We start from the raw sequence: 21,871 nt of genomic DNA on the forward strand, positions 1-21,871 counted from the left end.
AAAACGCACACACTCGGTTTGTTTGGCAATACTTCGAAAATGTTGGTTATTTCCCAAAATAATGTACTTTCTCTCCATTCGTACCCCTGCCTATCCGCATTCCTCTCCCTTTCCGCTGCCCGGTATGCGCCTCTCACTCTCATGCGGCCTGCTGGTCGTATAATGTATTTTGACATTATGTGCCAGCGTGATTGTTGGGAAATATGAAGCCCCCCCCCAATCTTATTGACCAAGCTACGCCCCCGTGCATCGTGTGAGTTTGAGTGAATACACCCCAGAGTATTATTCACTTCTCGCCTGTCCCACAGCCAACGGATTTGGGTTAGGTCGATAACATGAAGGCAGCAAGGGAGGGGTCAGGCAGAGGGAGTGCAGTTTGGAAGGACATTCATTACAATAAACAGTTGAGCTTCCTTGTAAGCATAAATCAGCAGCGTTGTGCTGTTCTGTGCAATGTGCTCTGTTTTCGTTAGAAATCAGAGGTTCCGCTTCTTGAGAAGTGTTTCCTCAGACCGGCAGGAATACTTCCTTCCTTAATCAGGCGGGAACGCCTACTGGGAAGTGTGCAAAGGGGTGGGGGCCAAAGGACTCCCACCCAAGGCACTATCTGATAAATACCTGAGGGCGTCCGCTAGATTTCACTTCACTTCTTTCCGGGAGTTCGAAGCCGAGGAAACCTGTCTGAAGATGGCGGCCAGTCTGCAGACGGCGCTCGTGCTCGTCCTTGTCCTCGCGGCCTCCGTCCTGTCAATCACGGCAGGTGAGTGCTTGGGCCTTTCAGTATATCTTGGGCGCGAGAGGATGGACATGCACAGCCCATGCTCTGCCGATGTGTTCTATTGGAGCGTTTATATAGCGCTTCTTACCCCCAGTGGGGCGCCAAAGTGCATTTTCGGATGGGTAGCTACACCGTAGTGGAGCGGGTGCTTGACAGAGTGCAGTGTTTATTGTGCTCCTATGTGGGAAACTCTTTGCGTAAGTGACCGGAGAGGTGCTCTTGTCTGGGGTCGCAGCGCCTGGAAGCCTGCCGACGAAGGAGGGAACTAAGACGTGAGCACCTACACAGCTAACCTAGACACAGGGGTAGGAAGTGCTCCGTGTGTGCACCGAAAACAAAGATAATCAGAGAAGACCCAGTAATCCAAGTGACAGTAAGTGCCAGGCACACGAACTTTGAAGTGGGTAAAAGGCGAGCATCCCCCTGAGCTTCTAAAATTCCTTCTGGAAAATGAAAAGGAATATAGGAAGAGCTACGTCATGAGCAACGTAGGGAGGGGCAAGAGAAACAGAGACACAGGAAGACAGTGAGGGAACGAGTGCATGTGTTTCTGAGAGAGAGAAACATAGATGGGGCAGAGAGAAGGGGAGGGGGAGAGAGAGTGTGTGCGAAAACGAGAGGGAGAGGGTAGGAAGAGGGACGTTAGTGCTTAAATTGTAAAAAAAAAAAGTGCTAGGGCCCTTACCGCGAGGCCACTGTGGTATGCACCACCAGTTGCCCTTGCCAACACTGCCAATGACAGTACCTACACAACTACTAACCATCAAACCCCTACAAGTGTGACATTTCGGAATATTCCAGCTCTTACCCCCACATGCATCAAGCACTTTTTCATTCGCAAACGGTGCGATTCCTTAAAATCGGCCGTTTGCGAATGCAAAAGTGCTTTTTGGGATGCATGAAGCAATTTTAGAATTCGCAACATTGTTGCGAGTTCTAAAATTGCGGGTGCTTTTAAGAAGTCGCAGATGTGCGACTTCTTAAAAGCAATGCATCATCACTTTTGACAAGTGAAAATTCGCACTTAGGGTTCCAAATTTACCGAGTGGTTGAACCACTCGGTAAATTTGGAAAAAGTGTTTAAAATGCTTTAAATGTTTTTTTTTCAACATTCATGTTACGGACACACATGTCCTTAGGACATGTGTGTGTGCAACATGATGCGAAAAATACATTTCAGGGGTGCATGGGGGGGTCCTTTGGACCCCCCCCCCTGCACCCATGAAATTTTCTAAGTGCCACTCGCAATTTGCATTGACTCCTATGGGCCTTTTGGCCCATAGGAATCAATGGAAATTGCAAAAATTAACTTAAGAATTCGGTATTTCTTTGGGATTCGGTAAAAAATGTGATTTTTACCGAATCACAAAGAAATACCGAAAAAAATGATGCATAGCATTTTGCATTTCCTAAATAGCGATTCCTTAATTTTCGCTATTTAAGAAATGCAAAATCCTAGATTGATGCATGTGGGGGTTAGAATCTATATGAATGGCTTGGATGGCGGTCACTGTTTATGTGCTCATCTCTAAATTTGACAGACCGCGTCACCATATGGCCGAAGCTTTTTGTCGCCCAAATATCTTTTTCTACTTTTTGAGAGACATATTTTGCCATTGGGAAGAGAGACAGTGGGATAGAGAGTTGGTTAAATGCCAACAGGCTCTTTCCTCTCCACATGAGAATGTTGAGAAGTCCATTTTGGGTATGACTTTTAAAAACAACGAGTGTTTTTTGGATTGTTTTTGCACTATGGCCTTTAGGCTTCTTCATTTTGTAATGCTTTCTGGAGCCATAGGGACTCATATACCCGTTTATGTACCATTAGCCCACAACAACTGTTTCTACAAATAAATAAATGCTGGGGAAAAAGGCTGTTTTTTTTTAAATAAAGCTCTGAAATTTGGATGTGTTCAGGTCATGTTCGAATATATGTCGCTATTTCCCTCCTGCCAACCCTAGAAGGATGAACGGCTGATGTGAAGCTGCTGATACGCTAACGTGTGTTAGCATATCACACACACCTGCTGCATGCAGCTGGTTACACACAGCTGCATGCAGCAGGTGAACTAACTATGTAAGCTGTCCAACTGGGGTGTGTTCACAAGTTGCACTTTCTTAAATCAGAATTTGATCTGGGACCTGCAAGTTAATACTATCAGGATCTCTGCGCAGTTGCAGAAACCCACTGAGCATTTTTACAGAGCTTCACGGCAGGTGAATTAACCCTCTGTCACCTTACTTGGACTAGAACCTACATATCCCACCAAAATCTCTGCAGCAGGTGTATTCACAAGCTGAGCTATTTTAGACCAGAGCCTGTGACCTGCACAGCAGGTGCATAAATCCACTGTGCGTTCTCTCTGAGATTGAAGCGTACGACTGGAGCTGAACCCACTGCGCTATAGTATTGCCATTAATACTGCGACCTCCAGTTCATGCAGTGTTCACTGAGGCCTGCGGTCAATTAATGAGCAGCACGAGCTCAGCTCAACACATTCTGCAGTGCTTCCTAACTCAGCCGTGGCGTAGCATCCCGCCATTCCAGTGCTCATTTACACTTTCAACTACACAGATGCGCCAGTCCACTCACACCCTGGCCTGCAGCTCCCTGAGGTTCAAGTCCTTAACCCCAGCTCCCCCAGTGCGCCGAGCCGAGCCTGCAGCTCGCCCTGCTATTACAAACGGATAGCCCTGCCAGAGCCCTCATACCTTGGCCTGCAGCGCCCTCTACTGTTGCATCCGATCTTTAAAAACGCACACAGCCAGCCCTACGGTTCAATCACGCCCTCGTTCTGTACAACCCCTGGCATTAAGCAGCGCACTCACATCCTGGGCCACCAGCTAGGCCCGGTACCAGGATGTGGAATCTGGGAGGGCATTGAAGAAGCATGGCCCGGGTGGGGGTATAAACATATATGGAGTTGTCCAGAGTCTCCCAGGAGATAGCTGGCTCTAGGCAGGCTGGACACCTTGAACGGATGTGAGCTCCATACCATACACCATACCATAACATACCAACCATACCATACCAACCATACCATCCCATACAAACCATACCATACTGTTCTACCCTGACCTTTTGGGGCCACCAGTGGCCTCAGTGACTTGGCGCCCTTGCGCGGGGGTTGGCAGCGCCGCAGCAGCGAAGGATGCACCGACACAGGGTCACTGTCGGAAGTGACGTGCTCGAGCGCACGCCCTCCTTTTATTGTACGCCGCAGGCCACGCCTGGCCTGCGGGTGCATGGGTGCGTGTACGTGAGGAAAACTAGAGCGTTAATAGACTGCTACAAATGACACGGACACTATAGTATCGTGCAGGAGCCTTTATTAATCATGTCTTATTCATTCTTCGTCCCTACTCTAACTGTCCCTTTCCTGCGTCCACTCCTCCCCTTCCTCTGGCCCCCTAGCTCCGCCCACACCCAGCTACTGGAACGTATCCCAACATTACATCTCCCCCCTTGTTAACTAAATGAACTTAGCGTCCAACATATTTGGAGTTCCTAGATCAGCCATACAAGTCCGCAGGCTGTTTGCTTGAGCTATGGAGATGCATCTCAGCTTGCGTTGTGTGGCCTTCTGTCTCCTCGACGAGAGCATCCTTTATTACAAGAGTGCATCTTGGCACTTGCACGAATTCTTGTGTGATGTGAATATGCTCAGATTCATGGTGGCTTTCACTCAACTTCTGAGTGATCCACTCAGCTTCAGTGTCTGAGGTGTCTGTGGAGAGCCCAGCTTGATATCGGCAGTCTGTTCTCCTTTGTGACTCTTGTTCCAGTGACGCTCAACCTCTTTTCTGAGGGGATGTTGTTCTGGTTCTCTTTCGAGCGCCTGCATGTATTTTTACTTCCTTTTGTCTTGTCCGGTCGAGAACAACACTGTCTTCCTGTTCCGAGTCCAGGATACCAGACGGTAGGGTAAGAACTGCGGAGATCATCTTGGTATGGCTTGGAAACTGATTTGCTGTCTCTGGTTGTCTCACCCACTCCCGCTCGCGCCTGGAATAGGTGAACCCTGGGACCGGCTGGGTATTTGTATGTTTCGTTCTCATCCGATGATGACCTGTCTCTATTGACACGTCTGGCTTCCTTTGCAGATCGACTGGTTGGTCCGTTTCTATCGGGGTGCTAATGGCCACTATATCTGTGTTCCTTTTGTAGGACCTTCGAGTCAACCTCGCTACCCCTATCCGGGGTGACGGTGTAGTATTTGTGTCTTGATGCTCCTGTGACTGACATGACAGGTTGTCTGGTGGAGTGATTGAGTGTGCATGGACATTGGTGTGAGACGTGTCGCTCTTGACGGGAAGAATGTCCCTTGGTTCTCTGGTGTGTTCGGGTGATTGACGCCGTGGCCGTTGTTGGGACCACAACTCTGTCGACTCGAAGGATCGGACCGACATGCTTTCTGAATCAGAGGAGTTCTCTGTCAATTCCCTTTGAGAACGTTCCTTTGAGAATGTCTTACTGAGTGGACTTCGGAACTGGGTAGTCCGTGACGAGTTGCTTTGCACGCCAGAGTTGTCTTTGAGGTGTTTCTCCGGGTATCTCTCTCGAGGTGTCTTCGTTGTCAATTCACTGGAGAGATTGTTCGATAACCACGTACTCATGTCTTGAGTTTGATCCCAAGGTATTTCATTTCTGTCTCTCTTGCATGATGATAATGACCTCCTCTCCGTTTCTTCATTATTTTGAGTGTCATGCACGCGTTTGTCTTCCCCTTTTCGTTGTCTGGATGAATCAGTCCATCTTATGCGGTTCACTTCCTCTTCACACTTGTGTGGTGTGCTGACATCTGTGTTACATTGTGGTGTGTTCTCCTGTTTGACGTGTCCTCGGACTCGTCTCTCGAACGGTGAGATGCTTGTGTATGGTCGGGTACCGATTTCCAGTGTTGACTTGATTGGTTCAGTCTTCTAGGTTCTGCCTTTCGTGCGCGTTTGTTGGACAGACTGTCATCTGGTCCATTGGTGCGATCTGACCCACTTGACACTTCATCTGCTTCAGAACCGTTTGCACCATCTGTTGACTGACTCCTTGAGGTTGAATAACTCCTTAAGGTTGTATCAGTGCCGCTATCGCAATCCTGGTTCATCCTGGTCTTTCGTGTTGTTGACTCTGAGTATTTCATGACGCTTTGTCTTTTCTTTTGTCTTGGCTCTGATCTGCCTTCACCCTCCCCTTTTCTGGTTTTGTTTGATACGTCTTTTACTTCGACCCGCACTCCAACCTCGGCCCCTCTGATGATTCTCCTTAGCGACCACTGTCCCTGAAGAATCTTGCGCTTCGTGTCTGCATTTGAACAGCCTTCGATTATCTGAAGCCGAACGGCTTCTTCATTTGTAAAGGTATTGAAGTAGCAGTCGGGTACCAAGCGTTGCAACCGGGCGATGAATTTTGGCAATGGTTCTCCTGGTTCCTGCCGTGCTGTGGTGAAGGCGAGGCGAGCATGATCCACGTCTACTGGTGTATGGAAATGGGTATGTAGCTTCTTTTGGAGTCTCTCATAGGTCTCTGTGTCCTTTTCAGGGAATGTTCTGACTAAACGTCGGCCCTCATGACCTACCAGCTGGAGGAGTAGTATCAGACATTTTCTATCTCTTCGTTCACCGATTGCGTCGAGGAAATCGTCCAATGATTCCAGCCACCGGTTCCATTTGGGGCCCAAACTCGGACTGTCAGTCTGTGTCACTGGGGGTGGTACTTCAATGCAGGGATTGGACCGATGGGTTGCTGTGACCACCGCCATGAGGGAGGAAAGTTTCCGTCTGCTACCGTCGCAGGATTGTTCACTTTGCTTCCCGTCTTATTTGCTGACCACCTTCGGCCGAGATCCTGTGTCTTATCGTCTCCTTTGATTTTGGAAAGGTTTGTCACTTCTGGGTGACTACTGTATTCTGTCCGGCCACCACTCAGGCGACTCCATACGTGATGCGTGGCTCAGCAACTTCCAATTTTCGTTAGGGTGGCCTGCTAGCTGCAGTTAATCTGGAGCTATTCCGCGATGATACGTGACGCCACTGACATCTCGTTCTTGCGTTTCTCTTCAGCCTAGCACAGGTCATCCAGTGGTTTCAATGATGAGGAAAGGCTTCCTTGGTATTTGTTTACTCATGTTTCTGGACCATTTGTTTTCTTAGCTCTTCTTAATGTTGACCATTTATCTTCGCGTGGTGCTGAAAGTTTGCTTCGGTACTTGCCTTTGCTCACGTTTGTTACGTCTAGGATCTGTATTCGCTCATGCTTGTAGCGTTCTGGATTTGCATTTGCTTGTGTTGGTTCATCCAAGACTTGTGTGAACTTGTGCTTGTTTCTGTCGAGGCTTGCATCTGCTCGGGCTTGTTTATACTTGAAGCATGTGCTTGCTTGTGCTTGTTTTCAGTTTATCTCTTGCACTTGCCAGTGCTTGTTGTGTTTATTGGTACTTTTGTTCCTTTCACTTCATGTTGCTGGTGCTCGTGCTGGTTTATATTCAGTGCGATCTTCGCTTGTTTCTGGTACTTGCTTGAGCTTGGTGCACTGCCAGCCTTGCCTTTGCCAGAGCTCGTTGTTAGCGGTCACTTTTGTTCATTCCCCTTCTGGTCACTTGTATTAGTGCTTGTTTGTGTTTACCGTTATCTTTTCTCGTATCTTGCAGTTGCTTATGCTCGTTTTGTTGCACTTCTTGCATTTGCTTGTGCTTGTGTATTTGTGTCGTCTCTTGTCTTAGCTTGTTTTGGTTCAGGTTTTGTATTGGTCACGGCTTGTGTTTGCTGTTGCCTTCGTTTCTTGCATTTGCCAATGCTTGTTAGGCTGCTGTGGATTCACACTTGCCAATGTTTATTTACCGTAGCTCTTTGCACTGGCCAGTGCTTGTTGTGTTACTGTGACTTTTGTATCTGCCACTGCTTGTTGCTCAGCCTTCTGTTGCAGTTGCCTGTGCTTGTTTCTCTCTTGTAGTTGTCTTCGCTTGTGCTTGTTTTCTTAGACTGCTTCTTGCATTTGCTCATGCTTGTTTATTTGTCTCATCTCTTACATTGCAGGTGCTTGTTTGTCTTTGCTGTTACCTCTGTCCGTCTCTTGTATTTGCTTGTGCTTATTTTATCTGCTGATGTGTTGTCTTTCTTTACGTTTGCCGATGCTTGTTGTTTTTGTTTGCTTCTTTATGTTTGTCAACTTTGCTCCTTTACATCTGCCAATGCTTGTTGGCTAATATTTACCAATGCTTGTTTCTTTGCCCTTGCCAAGGCTTGTTCCTTATGTTTGCCAATGCTTGTTGCCAAAACTCTGCTTGCCTGACCTCAAGATGGCCGCTCTGGATTTCTTGACAGGGGATTGGAGGATCCGCCTGACTTTAAAATGGCCGCCCCTGTCAAACTCTCATGCTTCACGAGATTTCGGCTTTCCTTCACTTTCACTTGTGATCGGGCACTCACCCGGTAATCGCGCACCACGCAGGACCTCGCAATCTCCTCCCGGGTTCCAGCTCTCAGCAGGAAAAACTCTGCAGCACCGGTAGGACTGGGGTGGGCTCCCGACGTCTTCAGCTTTACTTGCTGCGTTTAATGTCACGCATCAGGGGTGAGCACCTTCTTTCAGCGCTTGGCAGTGCTGTGCATTCACGTCAGGGTGAGCACTTCCTTTCAGCGCTCGCCAGCGCTTTGCATTCACGCTCCACGTAGCTTCCGACTACGGAGCAACAGCACATAGACAGCGAGACTGCCCGCTCTGGTTCCGGCGGCGGTCTTCCCTCTGGGTACACGTCGCGACGGCGACTTTGCACATGTGCCTCACGGGACGGTCACTTGGCTCCTAGGGATCCGCGCAACAGCAAGAGCGCGAGATCCCACCCTCGTCGCCAGCTGTCGTGTCGGCCTGCTACAAATGACACAGACACTATAGTATCATGCAGGAGCCTTTATTAATCATGTCTTATTCATTCTTCGTCCCTACTCTAACTGTCCCTTTCCTGCGTCCACTCCTCCCCTTCCTCTGGCCCCCTAGCTCCGCCCACACCCAGCTACTAGAACGTATCCCAACATTACAACTACATCCCTCTCCAACTTGCAATTGTTTTTTTTTTTTCAAACAGATAACGAGAAAAACAGATTCAGTCTTACAACATGTGAGATGAGAATGCCTGGGTACTTGCGTGTCCCTTGGTGTTGGGCTCAGGACATCAGCCGGCAGGCATAGTCTTTCAGCATCCGGCTCGGTGGGGGGTTAGGCCTCAGATTGTATTTTTGGGCGTTGCCCCTACCACCTTCATTAGTCCGGTGAGTGTCTCTGGTTGCAGCCGCCGGTGTTTGGGGCGCTGCCGCGGAGTCACGTTCTTCAGCTTGACATTCTGGGACATTGACGTTTTCTTCGCCGGTCGTCGCCATTCCGTTGGGTCGGATTTCCTCTCCTGCCGCTTCCGGTTGCTGACTGGACTCCTGCGGGAGCGCCTTGAACCTCGAGGTGTTTCGTGATACTTCCTCTCCTCCTCTTTTGGCTGTGACCATGGTACCTTTGGTAGGCGTGACGGTCCACGGGCCTGGTTCGTATCGGGTTTGGAACTTCCCACCAGGACGTCGGTTACAAATGATCACTCGGGTCCCCGGGCTGAGGCTCCTCGCCTGGGCCCTCCTGTACGTACTGGCACGTTGGTTCTCTTGTCGCCTCCGTGACTGGGCCTCTTCCATGTCGGCCGGGGGTGGCGCCCATCCTGGCGCAGTTGGGAGGAGGTCTCTCCGTGGTCCTTGGAACATCAGGGTCCATGGGCTCCTTTGTGTAGCGCAGTGGGGTGTGCCTCTATATTCCCTCAGGAATTCGTGTAGTCTTTGCTCGGGATCAGCTTGTTCCACCAGAGCGATTCGGAATACTTTATTGAGAGTCCGCATAAACCTCTCCACGTCTCCGTTTGCTTGTGGCCACTGAGGGGTAATGCGGCGGTGTTGAATTCCCCTGGTCGTAAGGAACGTGGCGAATTCTGCCCCTTGGAACGGCGGCCCATTGTCGCTTCGGATTTCCGACGGGTAACCGAACATGGAGAAGATCTTTTCTAGCGCCGGTCCCACATGAGCAAGTGCCGTGGAGATAACTCTCTCCACTACTGGATACTTAGAGTAGGAGTCAATGGCTACCAGTGTATGTCCCTCTCCCGGAAAACTTCCGAAGTCTATACTGATTTTGGTCCAAGGGGAGGTGCAGGCCTCTTCTGTGATTATGGGCACGGGTCTCTCCAGGTCACTTGTCAGCTGACAGGCCATGCACCCTCGTACGTATTCTTCCACTCTCGTCTCCAAGTCTGGAAACCAGACCTTTTCTCTCATGCCCGCCTTCATTTTCGTCGAGCCTTGATGTCCTCCGTGGGCCAATTGTATCGCCCGGTGTCTCAGGCTGTGGGGTATGACCAGTCGTGAGCCCCTCAATAGCACTCCGTCTTCCGTGGCACTCAACTCGTGCCGGATCCGCCAGAATCTTGTGAGTGATTCTTTGTCTTCCACGCCCCAGGACGTGGGCGGGCGCAGGTACTCTGTCTACGATCCATCCTGTACCCTGAATCGTCCTCCGGTACACATTATCGTCTGCCGCGGTTTCTTTTATTTCATCTATGGTCATGCTGTTCGGGCATGACGCAAGGGCTACCCACTGAGCGTACTCCTCACGGTCATCCTCCATTGATTCATGTTCTTGTGGAGAGGGGTGGCGTGACAGATAGTCCGCGGGATTCTTGGCTCCCGGGCGATAGGTGACTTCCATCTCGTAGGACTGTAGTTGTATCACCCACCGTTCAATGCGAGGTGGGGGGTGTGGAGCGGTTCCTTTGAAAAGGGACACTAGTGGTTGGTGGTCTGTGACCATTACAAACGGGTGTCCTTGTAAGTAGAGGTGGAAGTGGCCGCAGGCCCACTTGATAGCAAGAGCCTCCCTCTCGATTTGGGCATATCTAGTCTCCGTCGGGGTTAGGGCCTTGCTGGCAAACGCTAGCGCCGTCCACTGGCTGGGCTCATGTTCTTGGGTCAGGACCGCGCCGAGCCCCACCGGGCTGGCGTCCACAATCACCTCCGTACGCTTCTTGGGGTCGAAGTAGGACAGAGTGGCCTTTTCCAAAAGCGCCTCTTTGATCCCCCGGAAGGCCTCTTCTTCCCTCGGGCCCCACTGCCACGGGACCTCCGTCTTCGTTAGCGCTCGCAGCGGTTCACTCCTGGTGGCCAAACCCGGTATGAACCGGCCACAGTATGTAGCCATACCAAGGAAGCTTCTCACCTCCGTCTGGGACTTTGGCGCGAGGGCGTCTTTGATAGCCTTGGATTTCTTTGGATCAATCTGAATGCCCTCCTGATTGAACACGTAGCCAAAGAACTCTATCGAGGGCTGAAAGAATTGGCATTTCTCTTTGTGGAGCGTTGCTCCGTGGATGCTGAGTCTCTTTAGGACATCTCTCAGGTGCTTGTGGTGTTCTGATGCTGTGGCCGAATGTATCAGGATGTCATCGCTGACATTGATGACTCCCGGTAATCCTGAGAGGAGTTCACGGATGGTGTTTTGGAACACCTCCGCCGCTGACGAAATGCCGAAATTCAGCCGTTTATAGCGCCGGAGCCCCAGGTGGGTGCTAAAGGTGGTAATGAAGCGACTCTCCTCCGCTAAGGGCAGTTGATGGTATCCGGCGTTTAGATCTATCTTCGAGAACCACTTCGACCCATTTACGTCAGCGACGATGTCATCCATGGTTGGAGTCAGATGTCTCTCTCTCCGGATGGCGGCGTTTGGTAGCCGCATGTCGATGCACAGACGGATAGCGCCTGGTTGCTTAGGTTTCTCGACGATCACCATGGGAGACACCCATGGGGTGGGCCCCGTGACTTTCTCGATGACCCCTAGAGTTTCCAGTTTCTCCAGTTCTTTTTCCACTAACGGGCGTAGATGGAAGGGTATTCGGCCGTGCCGCAAGGCGGTGGGGATGACTGATTTATCTATGTGCAGCTTGACAGGCTCGCATTTGATGCAGCCTAGGCCCTTAAACAGTTCAGGAAACCGCGCCAAAAGTTCATCCACCTGGTGTGATCTTATCCGGTTAGCGAAAGCAATGAGCTTCAAGTCCTCTGCTGTGTGACTGCTGATCAAGGTATCAGCCTCTCGGTTGATGATGTGGATCGTTGCCATTACCTGTGCCTCATCGGCCTGAACTGGTATTGTTATTTTTCCTTTTAAGGGTAGGGGAGTGTCCGCTCCATAAGCAAAAATCCTGGTCTTGGATGGCATTATTTCGGGTCGTGGGCGTAGCTTGTTGAATTGTTGCAGACCCATCACATTTACGGTAGCGCCCGTGTCAATTAAGGCCTTAACTTCATTTCCCGCCATTTGTACAATGCACGTGGGCTGTGGCCGTCGTCGCTGTTTGAGCTCTCGTGCGAACGAAACGATGTACGCCTCCTCATCCTCCGACTCTGAGTCGTCGTACACTGTGGGTAAGTGTTTCTCTGCCCTGGCTGGTGTTGCTTCGTCCAATGACAGTTGGCGGACAGCTTTTGTGGGCGCCCGTGACCTCCGGAATGGTTTTGACGTATTTCTTTTGCGGCACACTGAGGCAAAATGATTTGGTATCCCGCAGTTCGCGCAGGTCTTTCCTTGAGCCGGGCAGTCTTTGGCTCCGTGAGGTTCATGTCCACAATACCCACATCGCGTTCGCGGTGGGTCTCTCCGATATTCTCTTTGCGGTGGTCCCCGTGGCTGGGGTCGTACTGCATCCGCCCGCTCTACCTTGATGGCCTCTGCTTTGACCTGTGGTTGGTGTAGTGCCTGTTCCATGGCTGAGGCCCTGACGCTCGAGCGTTCATGAGATCTAGCAAGGATCAAGATGTCTTCTAGCGTTATGCCTGGCTTGCGTAGGATCGCCCCTCTCAGCGTTTTGTCCCGGCATCCCTGGATGATCTGCCGTCTTATGGCCTTTGGTTGGTCTTCATCGGTGGAGCTGGCCAGCTCCCTGACACGGGCATGGAATTGGTCCATCGTCTCACCTTCCCTTTGACGCGCTTGACCCAGTTTGAAGACCTCGAAATCTACGTTCAGTTGGGGGTCAAAATGGCCGTTCAGAGCGGCGACCGCTGCGTCATAATCGTCTCCTGTATTGGGCAGGTGTTTGAACAGTCTGAATATTTCATCGCCTGCGTAGTGTAGTAGAAGCGACCGCTTCACCGCTTTATCTGTTTCCCTCGTGACGATGAAATAATTTTCCAACCTTTCCAGCCATATTTTCCATCTCGGGGAAGCCGTAGACGGGTCTGCCGCCTCGCTAAATGGTGGTAGCACCCCTGTCGCGGCATGCTGGAAAGGGATGTTGATAACCGGCACCGGTGCGTCTTCATCCGCCATGGTGGTGGTACCCCGGGGTCGTTAGTGAGTCTCTCCTGACTGCTATCCTCCCTTGCGCAAACCCTGCGATGTCGCGTAGCTCACCTCAGCGTTGTCGTCGTGATTGTAGGCCTCGGGCGCCACGTGATGATCCCACTCTCGTCGCCAGTGTTCTACCCTGACCTTTTGGGGCCACCAGTGGCCTCAGTGACTTGGCACCCTTGCGCGGGGGTTGGCAGCGCCTCAGCAGCGAAGGATGCACCGACACAGGGTCACTGTTGGAAGTGACGTGCTCGAGCGCGCGCCCTCCTTTTATTGTACGCCGCAGGCCACGCCTGGCCTGCGGGTGCATGGGTGCGTGTACGTGAGGAAAACTAGAGCGTTAATAGACACTACATCTACCATACCAACCATACCATCCCATACAAACCATACCATACCATACCATATGCCTGCTGGCTTCTCTCTACTGGTGTAGACTGTATATTTGTAATGGTTTAAGCCTACGGGCTTCATCTTCCCTGCTCCCTCCATCTCACCACCCTTTCTCTCTGTCTCCCCTTCCCCTCTTCTAACTTCACCCTCCTTTCTCTCCACTTCGCCTTGCTGTCGTGCGCATCCTCGACTTCCTTACAGTGTTGCACCTCATCCACCTGTGTACGCGCTGTGCCTTCTCTTTCTCCACTTCACTCACTCTCCTCTCTCCACCGTATTCTAGTTTCTCTCTTTCTCCTGGACTCGCCATCCTTTCTCTGTGTGTCAACTTACGCTTGCCCCACCTCACCCCTCTATGTCCAAGCTTTCCTTCTCTCTCCACCTCACCCTTCTCTCTTCTTCTCTCTACCTCTCCCTTCTCTCTCCAACTCACCTTTCTCTACTCCTCTCCCTTCTCTCTCCTCCTCGCCATTCTCTTTTCCTCCTTTTCTCTGTCCCTCGCTCGCCTCGCACCCTTCTTCTGTCTTCCTCATTCTCTCCCTCTCTCTGCCCTCCTTTTTTCTCACTCTCCTCCCTTCTGCCTCAGCCTCCTCCTTATGCCTCTTCCGCCCCTCTCTCCACCTTCCCCCCTCTCCCCCTCACTCTCACTCTCTTCTCTCCTATCAGTTTAAGACTGAGGAGCATTAGCAGCAGGGAAGTACCAAGTTATGCGGCAGGGTTGACTACATTTTGTAGCTTAACGTGAGGCAGTATTACTTTATTATGTTGTACACATTAACACTGTCTGGAAAAAGGTTTTGCCTCATTAGTAACAATTTAAAACACAAGTACAGCAGAAAGCAGCTGAAATGTGGTGAGTGAACCTTTGTGAGGGGCCTGCCACTGTGCAGCAACTTGTGATCGCATTTTTAGCAACTTTTCATCCGGTTAAAATGGCCTTTTGGTAAACTCTCCAAATTATGCAGAAGACGAAGGATTATGTGGCAAATGTGATAAATCCATATTAGGCATAAAATGCTGCGGCTGCAGGAATGCGTAATTCCAGTGCCCCCCACTATAATCCATTTCTGTCCCCAAAATGGCGCGTTTGTTCTTCAAGTTCCTTCTAATTCCGTCAGGGCGCTCTGCCTTCTGCGGGACCCTCGGGAGACTGAGCGGCCGGACAGCCGCAGCTCTCGGCAGGGCTGCCATGGAATTGTTGCCAGTGCTTTCCTTTACATAATAGACCCATGCACTGCTGCTTCCCATTCTTTTTTATCCGTATTTTATCAGTGAAACTTGACAAGTGTTTTCATTTAAGCAGAATCAAAACTTTGCCAGTGTTAATGTTTCTTTTACTTAATATAGTGCGATAAGCAGGGCCACTGGAATAATGCAATGGTGCGACTGGAGGGTATTCCACATGAGTACGGATGTGCCACATTTGGCACGTAATCCACCACCTGCTGCATAATTTGGAGATGTTAACAGTATAAATTGTTCTAATGGATCAAAAGTTCCTAAAAATGTATCGGCACCTGTTGCTGAGCAGTGGAAGGCCCTTCGCAAACATCGAATAATCACCTTTCAGTTCTCCCCATAGAAAACAACCTAGAAGTATTGGGAAGCTCTCTAAAATCGAAAGGTGAAGTGCAGTTAAGGTACCCTGAAAAAAATAGCACTCAGTGTGGGGCATCAATCCCCACAAGTACTTACTCCCAATTAAGGTTACTATTTTGGAACGTGGTGGGGTTAGCCTCCAAACACCTTGAAAATAGTTTCCTTTATTTGGCAAACTCAAGTAATCTAATTTGCCTACAGGAAACTTGGCTTAACGACCCTATTCATCTCCTGGGCTACAAAACATATTTTTCCGCAGCTGTAAGATCTAATGCAGGTAGGAGTAAGGGAGGGCTAGTAACATATGTTTCAAATCTTTGGCCCTGTTCCGAAATAATCCCCTTAAAACTAGAGCAAAGTTATCAGCTTATTATTTATCGCAGAAGTAGACAAGTGGTCTATACGATCATTAATTTTTATAACAACTTTTCTCCACCTGAGTTAATTAGGGTTTTAAGTGAGATTTCTCACTTGGTACACGATCTTGCAATAAAATAGGAATCCCACACAGTAGTTTGGGGGGGGGGAGACTTTAATCTGCATCTATGTAACAAGAGCGATACCCCTAACTGTGGGATTATTGACGAAGATAGAAACTGTTTACCCCACTTTACACATACACCTGAGGGTAATAACATGCAGATGACGATGGCCGAATTAGATATGGGGTTTGCTAATAAATTAAAAACACCTGTAATAGAATTCATGCCAACCTTTCATGGGAGGGGCCTTAAAAGCCTCAGAGACTATGTTTTAATGTCCACCAATAAAGCTTCAAGTATCAAGACCTTTGAAGTACTTAATAACGCACTTAGTGACCACTCCCCATGACCATGACACTCCAGGAACCAAATTTACAGAATAGAGGAGATATGGCCCAGTTAAGCCTGTTACATCAACAGACATTAATATTGGACAGGCTAAATGGCTATACATTAAAATGGGGCAAATTAGATCAGGAAGCCGTAACTACTAAAATAGTAAAATCAAGTAGAAACGCAATAGAAAGATGTCTAGATCCCTCTTTAACCTCAACTGAGATCTTGGCCAAGGATCACTGAAATAATATCGAGGGACAAAATATCGACTTGCCAAAATATCGTGGACAAAATATCGACAGTCAAAATATCGAGTTTGTATCTACAAACAGGTAAGTACAAAAATATCGAGTACAAAATATCGTTAACAATAATATAGATGTAAAAAATATCGACTTTATTAAAAACAGTGTTAAATTAAATTAATATTAAATTTTAATTACTAAAATATACTTAAAAATACTTAAATTAAATTATAATAATTAAATAATAAATGAAAATAATAAAAATAATTTTTTACAATCTTATTTGTTGACCCTGAACCCTAAAAATACCCCTTTACCCCAAAACCTAAAACTGACCCTGAACCCTAAAAATACCCCTTTACCCAAAAACTGAAAACTGACCCTGAACCCTAAAAATGCCCCTTTACCCAAAAACTGAAAACTGACCCTGAACCCTAAAAATGCCCCTTTACCCAAAAATTGAAAACTGACCCTGAACCCTAAAAATACCCCTTTACCCAAGAACTGAAAACTGACCCTGAACCCTAAAAATAGCCCTTTACCCATGAACTGAAAACTGACCCTGAACCCTAAAAATACCCCTTTACCCATGAACTGAAAACTGACCCTGAACCCTAAAAATACCCCTTTACCCTAAAACTGAAAACTGACCCTGAACCCTAAAAATGCCCCTTTACCCAAAAACTGAAAACTGACCCTGAACCCCAAAAATACCCCTTTACCCTAAAACTGAAAACTGACCCTGAACCCTAAAAATGCTCCTTTACCCAAAATGTATCAATATTATTTAATTGCCAATTAATTATTAATTAACAATAACAATAAAGTAAATATATTAGCACATTAGCTGTAATTATTTTAATAATTAATATTATTTTTTCCAAATTAATTACTTAAAAATAACACAAAAATATATATATTAAAAATTTACTCTAATTAATGTAATTAACTAATTACAATTAATTAATTACCAATTAATTACTAATACAAAATATGTTCAAAATTATATTAATTAATTAACTAATTAATATTAATTAATTATCAATTAATTATTAATTAAAAATATTAACAAACATATATTAATTAATTAATTATTATTAAATTACTTCCCACCCTATTCCCCTATAAACCCACAACCTGCTACAGAATTACATTACGCAATTATTATAAAAACAAAATTCATTTAATAAAATATTTTATAACATTAAGACACACTTTTCACACATATTATTACATAAAAATACACTATAAAATATTATATATTATTAAAAATTCGATATTTTTGCTATCTATATTTTATACAGTCGATATTACTTCACTTACCTGAAAAACGATATTTTTGTAGTCGATATTATGTCCAGTCGATATTTTGTCCAGTCTATATTTAAAACTCGATATTATGTCCAGTCGATATTTTGGAGTCGATATTTTGTCTGTACACCCTTGGCCAACTATAGTGACATTGTCGAAATCATTAGAAAAGAACTAACCAGGGACTGTAAGCAGAATAAGAGCACTAGAAAGGGATGGTTTAGTACAGAATGTACGAAAGCTTATACCAACTTAAAGAAGGCTTTAGCCAAAGTAGACAGAGACAGAGAGGAGATCATAAAACTAAGGAAGGCCTATGTGCTTGCATTGCAAATCAGAAAAAAGGAGTTGCAAGCAAACGTATGGGCCCAACTACAGAAAAGTAGTATCTTAAAGGATAGCGCAGCCTTTTGGCAGATAGTTAAATCTCCTTTCTTAACAAATAAAGTAGATGCACCATCTCTAGACGTCGTTATCGATGCAGGAGAATGGGTGCAACACTTCTCTGAGGTTTTTAGCGGGAAAGAAGTCCCTGATTCAGAACATTCAGAATCTTTGACTCCAGTGAAATATCCACTAGCCCTCCACTTTACACTAAACGAGATAGAGAAGGCAATAAAAACTGCTAAAGCCGGAAAGGCACCAGGACCGGACTCAGTCCCTGTCGACCTTTTTAAATATAATCCAGACTTGTGGTCCCCGTTACTCACTAACGTACTGAATGCGACCAAAGAGGTTGGCTTGATCGATTCTTGGTCTTCCTCAATACTGGTTCCCATCTTTAAGAAGGGAGACAGAGACAGTCCTGCCTGCTATCGTCCCATTTCACTCCTGGATTCGCTCGGGAAGATGGCTGGGCGCATTCTTCTCGACCGTCTCCAGGAGTGGACGAATGATCACGAGGCAATCTCTGACCTGCAATACGGGTTTAGTGCAGGATTGAGTACGGTGGACCAGGCCCTAAATCTGACACTACTGGACGGAAAGTATGTAGAGGCAAAAGGCACTTCTCTACACATGGTATATGTGGACTTAACAGCGGCGTTCGACTGTGTTGTCCACTCTAGGTTATGGACAATCATGCTCCAAATGGGGATTGACCCCCCAATAGTCAACTTTCTCCGTGAACTATATTCAGGGGCAACGGGAAGAGTGAGGTTTGGGACTGGAGGCCAATTGACCGATAGCTTCCTGATAGAGAAGGGGGTCAGACAAGGGTGTGTGCTGGCCCCTTTCTTATTTACCCTGTATACTAACGGGCTAGAGGCTACCATGCTTGAGGGCGCAGAAGATCTCCCAGTAGCCGGTCGTCTGCAGATACCAGCTTTACTATACGCTGACGACGCGGTGATCCTGGCAAGAACCCCAGTCCAGCTCCAACGGGTTTTGAACAAGTACTGCTCGTTTATGGCCAGCTTGAATCTCAGAGTAAACATAAAAAAGACATACGTGATGCATGCTGGTATAAAGAGTAAAAAAAAAACAAGAACATTTATGTGGACAAATCCCCCCTTGAAAGAACTGAAACATATCCATATCTAGGGATTTTAATTGACGAGGATTTCAAATGGAGAGAAGCTGTCAATTCCCGTAAATTGGCTTTTTTAAGGGCCGTTGGTGCGCTGAAGGCTTTTGCACTGCGGTTGGGCTAGAGACCCCCGACTGAAATGCTCAAAATTTATAATGCAAAATGTCTTAGCATTGCGATCCATGGAGCAGGGGTATGGGGTGGGGCGAACGTAGATCAGCTCCAAAAAATTGAAAACTCATTTTTACAGTTCTTGCTGGCTGTCCCAAAAAGTACTACAACATATGGTTGTCACCTTGAACTGGGGTGGACTATATTTCGGACATTATTAAAATCCAACCAGTTATGTTGTGGCGAAGGATCTGGGCAACGGAACAATGTCACCTCACAAGAACAATTGTCCAAGACTGTATGAAACTTGACAATATGGGGAAAATTAGATGGTTGGTTTATGTAAAATCATTCCTCACTGATATTGGACTTGCAAGATTCTTTGACGACCCTCCATCGGTATTGGACCTTTCAAAAAAAGATTTAAAAACAGCATGTTTGTCACACTTGTCCCAAATGTGTCTGTTAAACGAAATAGGGAAATCCTCAGTACAACAATGTTTGCTAATACAGTTGGTTCCCACCATTCAACCATATCTGCAATTCAAAATAAATCAATATGGTAAATCTTTGTTGACCCGTTTTAGGTTTAATGTGTTCCACCGTATGATTTCCTTTCCTTCCCAAAATGATTGGTCTACTAATCTTTCCCCCTGTCCCTGTGATTTTATTTCTTTACAATCCACTATTCATGTACTCTTTTTTGTAAATTTTACGTTTCACCACGCAGGCGCTGGTTACTACCACTTTTGAAGGTCCTGAGGTTGCGTCAGTGTCGCCCAGCTTATCTGGCTTTACAGTTCCTGGAAAACGAACTTATGACAAAATCTATAGTCCACTTTCTTAAGTTCTGTATCAGACATCGTACCAATCTGTAACAAGCGGTTTAAATTGTTTTACATCTAGATGAACACTGACAAAAAAACAGTCTTTTAATATCTGTGACTCAAAATGCGATTTTTTATGCTTTTAATGGATTTTTATATATGAATATGAAATTGATGTATTTTATGAACTTTTATGGTATTTCAAAAATAATGGAAAACCGAATAAAGATAATTTGAATTTGAATTTGAATCAGTTGCCTAATGCTGTATTTTAGTATTAAACTGGTACTGACAAGGTGTAAGCTTTGCAAAGACAGTGGTAACGTATAATAATGTAAAAATAATGAAGTAAAACAATCACAATTGCGCCGTATTACGTAGTATAATTTTCCATTTCTTGCCACATATTTTAGTATATCCTGCAGCATAATTTGGTTTTCCCCGGCCGCATAATTCCAGTGGTCCCGGCCATCAATTAGGAATAGCATTACAGCAGAAAATAAAGTAAACCACTACTAAGATAAGTATCCTCGAGTGCACATTTTCACTTACCCTTCTTGAAATGGCAAAATCCTTTACGCGGTTTCTGCCATGAAACTGTTTTCATTTCTCAATGACTGTGTCCCAGGAGCTTGTTATCTCGATACCCCTATTAACACTTATGCAGTAACAGCAATCATCCCCTGTGACCTCTTCCCTACCCCCAGGCACTTATTGTAGCCCAGCGCATTTGCATTACACACGAAGGCTGCACCGTTAGGCTTTGATTGCAAGGCTGCAGTCCAGTGTTATTGTGTGCAGGAAGTACAAGAACAAAGGATTGTTTTCTACCTGTGAATGGGGCTTCGGTGAGCCATGGGCTATTTAATTTGGGGGGGCATATCCTGCACTCTAGAACCGGGCCTGCTACCGGCCCCAGTGATACAGCAGTGCCAGGGAGGATTTTGTGAGCCCGGGCAAGAAATATTTTGGGGCCATGTTTGCAACAACTTTGAATTGTATTACCCTTTTTTTGCCAATTCAAGTCATATGCTGCCTACCAATATTGAAATGTACGTGAAGGGTTAAGATAGAGAAATACACAGAGGTGATCTAGAGAGAAAGTTCAATTTCCGAGGGGGCTTTTTGGAAGGTGGGGGCCCTGGGCAATTGGCACCTTTGCCCAGGGCACAAGTCCTAAAAGAAGAAGTGGGGGGACGCTGAGGTCACAGCAGGAAGTGACGTCACGACAGGTGGCTTGCACCATCAGACTCATTGCCTCCCCTCGCTCACCCCTTAGATGTGAGTGCATCAGAGAAGCCAGCGCGTGAGCAGCGTTCTGAGTGAGAGACGATCTCGCCCCAGAGAGGCCAAAGAGTGAATGTGTGGCTCCATTTGCTTCAGTTATCGAGCTCCCGGTAAAATAAGTGGGGGGACGCCGTCCACCCGCGTGGTACCCCGACTCGAGCCCTGCCTTTGCCCATGATTTAAAACGTCTCTGGCGCACACTGATACTCCACATACATCCCTGCAGCACCCTTACATCTTGGTCTGCAGAATCCTTACGACATGCCAGTACTGATACCCACACACAGCCCTGCCAGGAACTCACATCCTGGCCTTCAGTATCCCCATGACATGCCAGTACTGATACCCACACACAGCCCTGCCAGGGACTCACATCCTGGCCTACAGTATCCCCATGACATGCCAGTACTGATACCCACACACAGCCCGGCCTACAGTGTCCCCATGAAATGCCAGTACTGATACCCACACACTGCCCTGCCAGGGACTCACATCCTGGCCTACAGCATCCCCATGACATGCCAGTACTGATACCCACACACAGCCCTGCCAGGGACTCACATCTGATTCAGAAAAGGGGGTGGTGATGAACAGAGTGTCTGAATTA

General features: G+C 47.2%; 1 protein-coding gene across 1 annotated transcript in view; it reads left to right on the top strand.

Moving 5' to 3' along the window:
• Nucleotides 1–393: 393 nt before the first annotated feature.
• The window catches only part of CCL22 (C-C motif chemokine ligand 22), a 29,265-nt gene continuing 7,787 nt past the window's right edge, over nt 394–21,871 (top strand). The window contains exon 1 of the mRNA XM_086946427.1: nt 394–760. Within this exon, the coding sequence (XP_086802553.1) occupies nt 688–760 (73 nt within the window). The 5' untranslated portion in view covers nt 394–687. The remainder of the gene's footprint in view (nt 761–21,871) is intronic.

This window comes from Lissotriton vulgaris, chromosome 12 (assembly GCF_964263255.1).
Source record: "Lissotriton vulgaris chromosome 12, aLisVul1.2, whole genome shotgun sequence".
NCBI lineage: Eukaryota > Metazoa > Chordata > Amphibia > Caudata > Salamandridae > Lissotriton > Lissotriton vulgaris.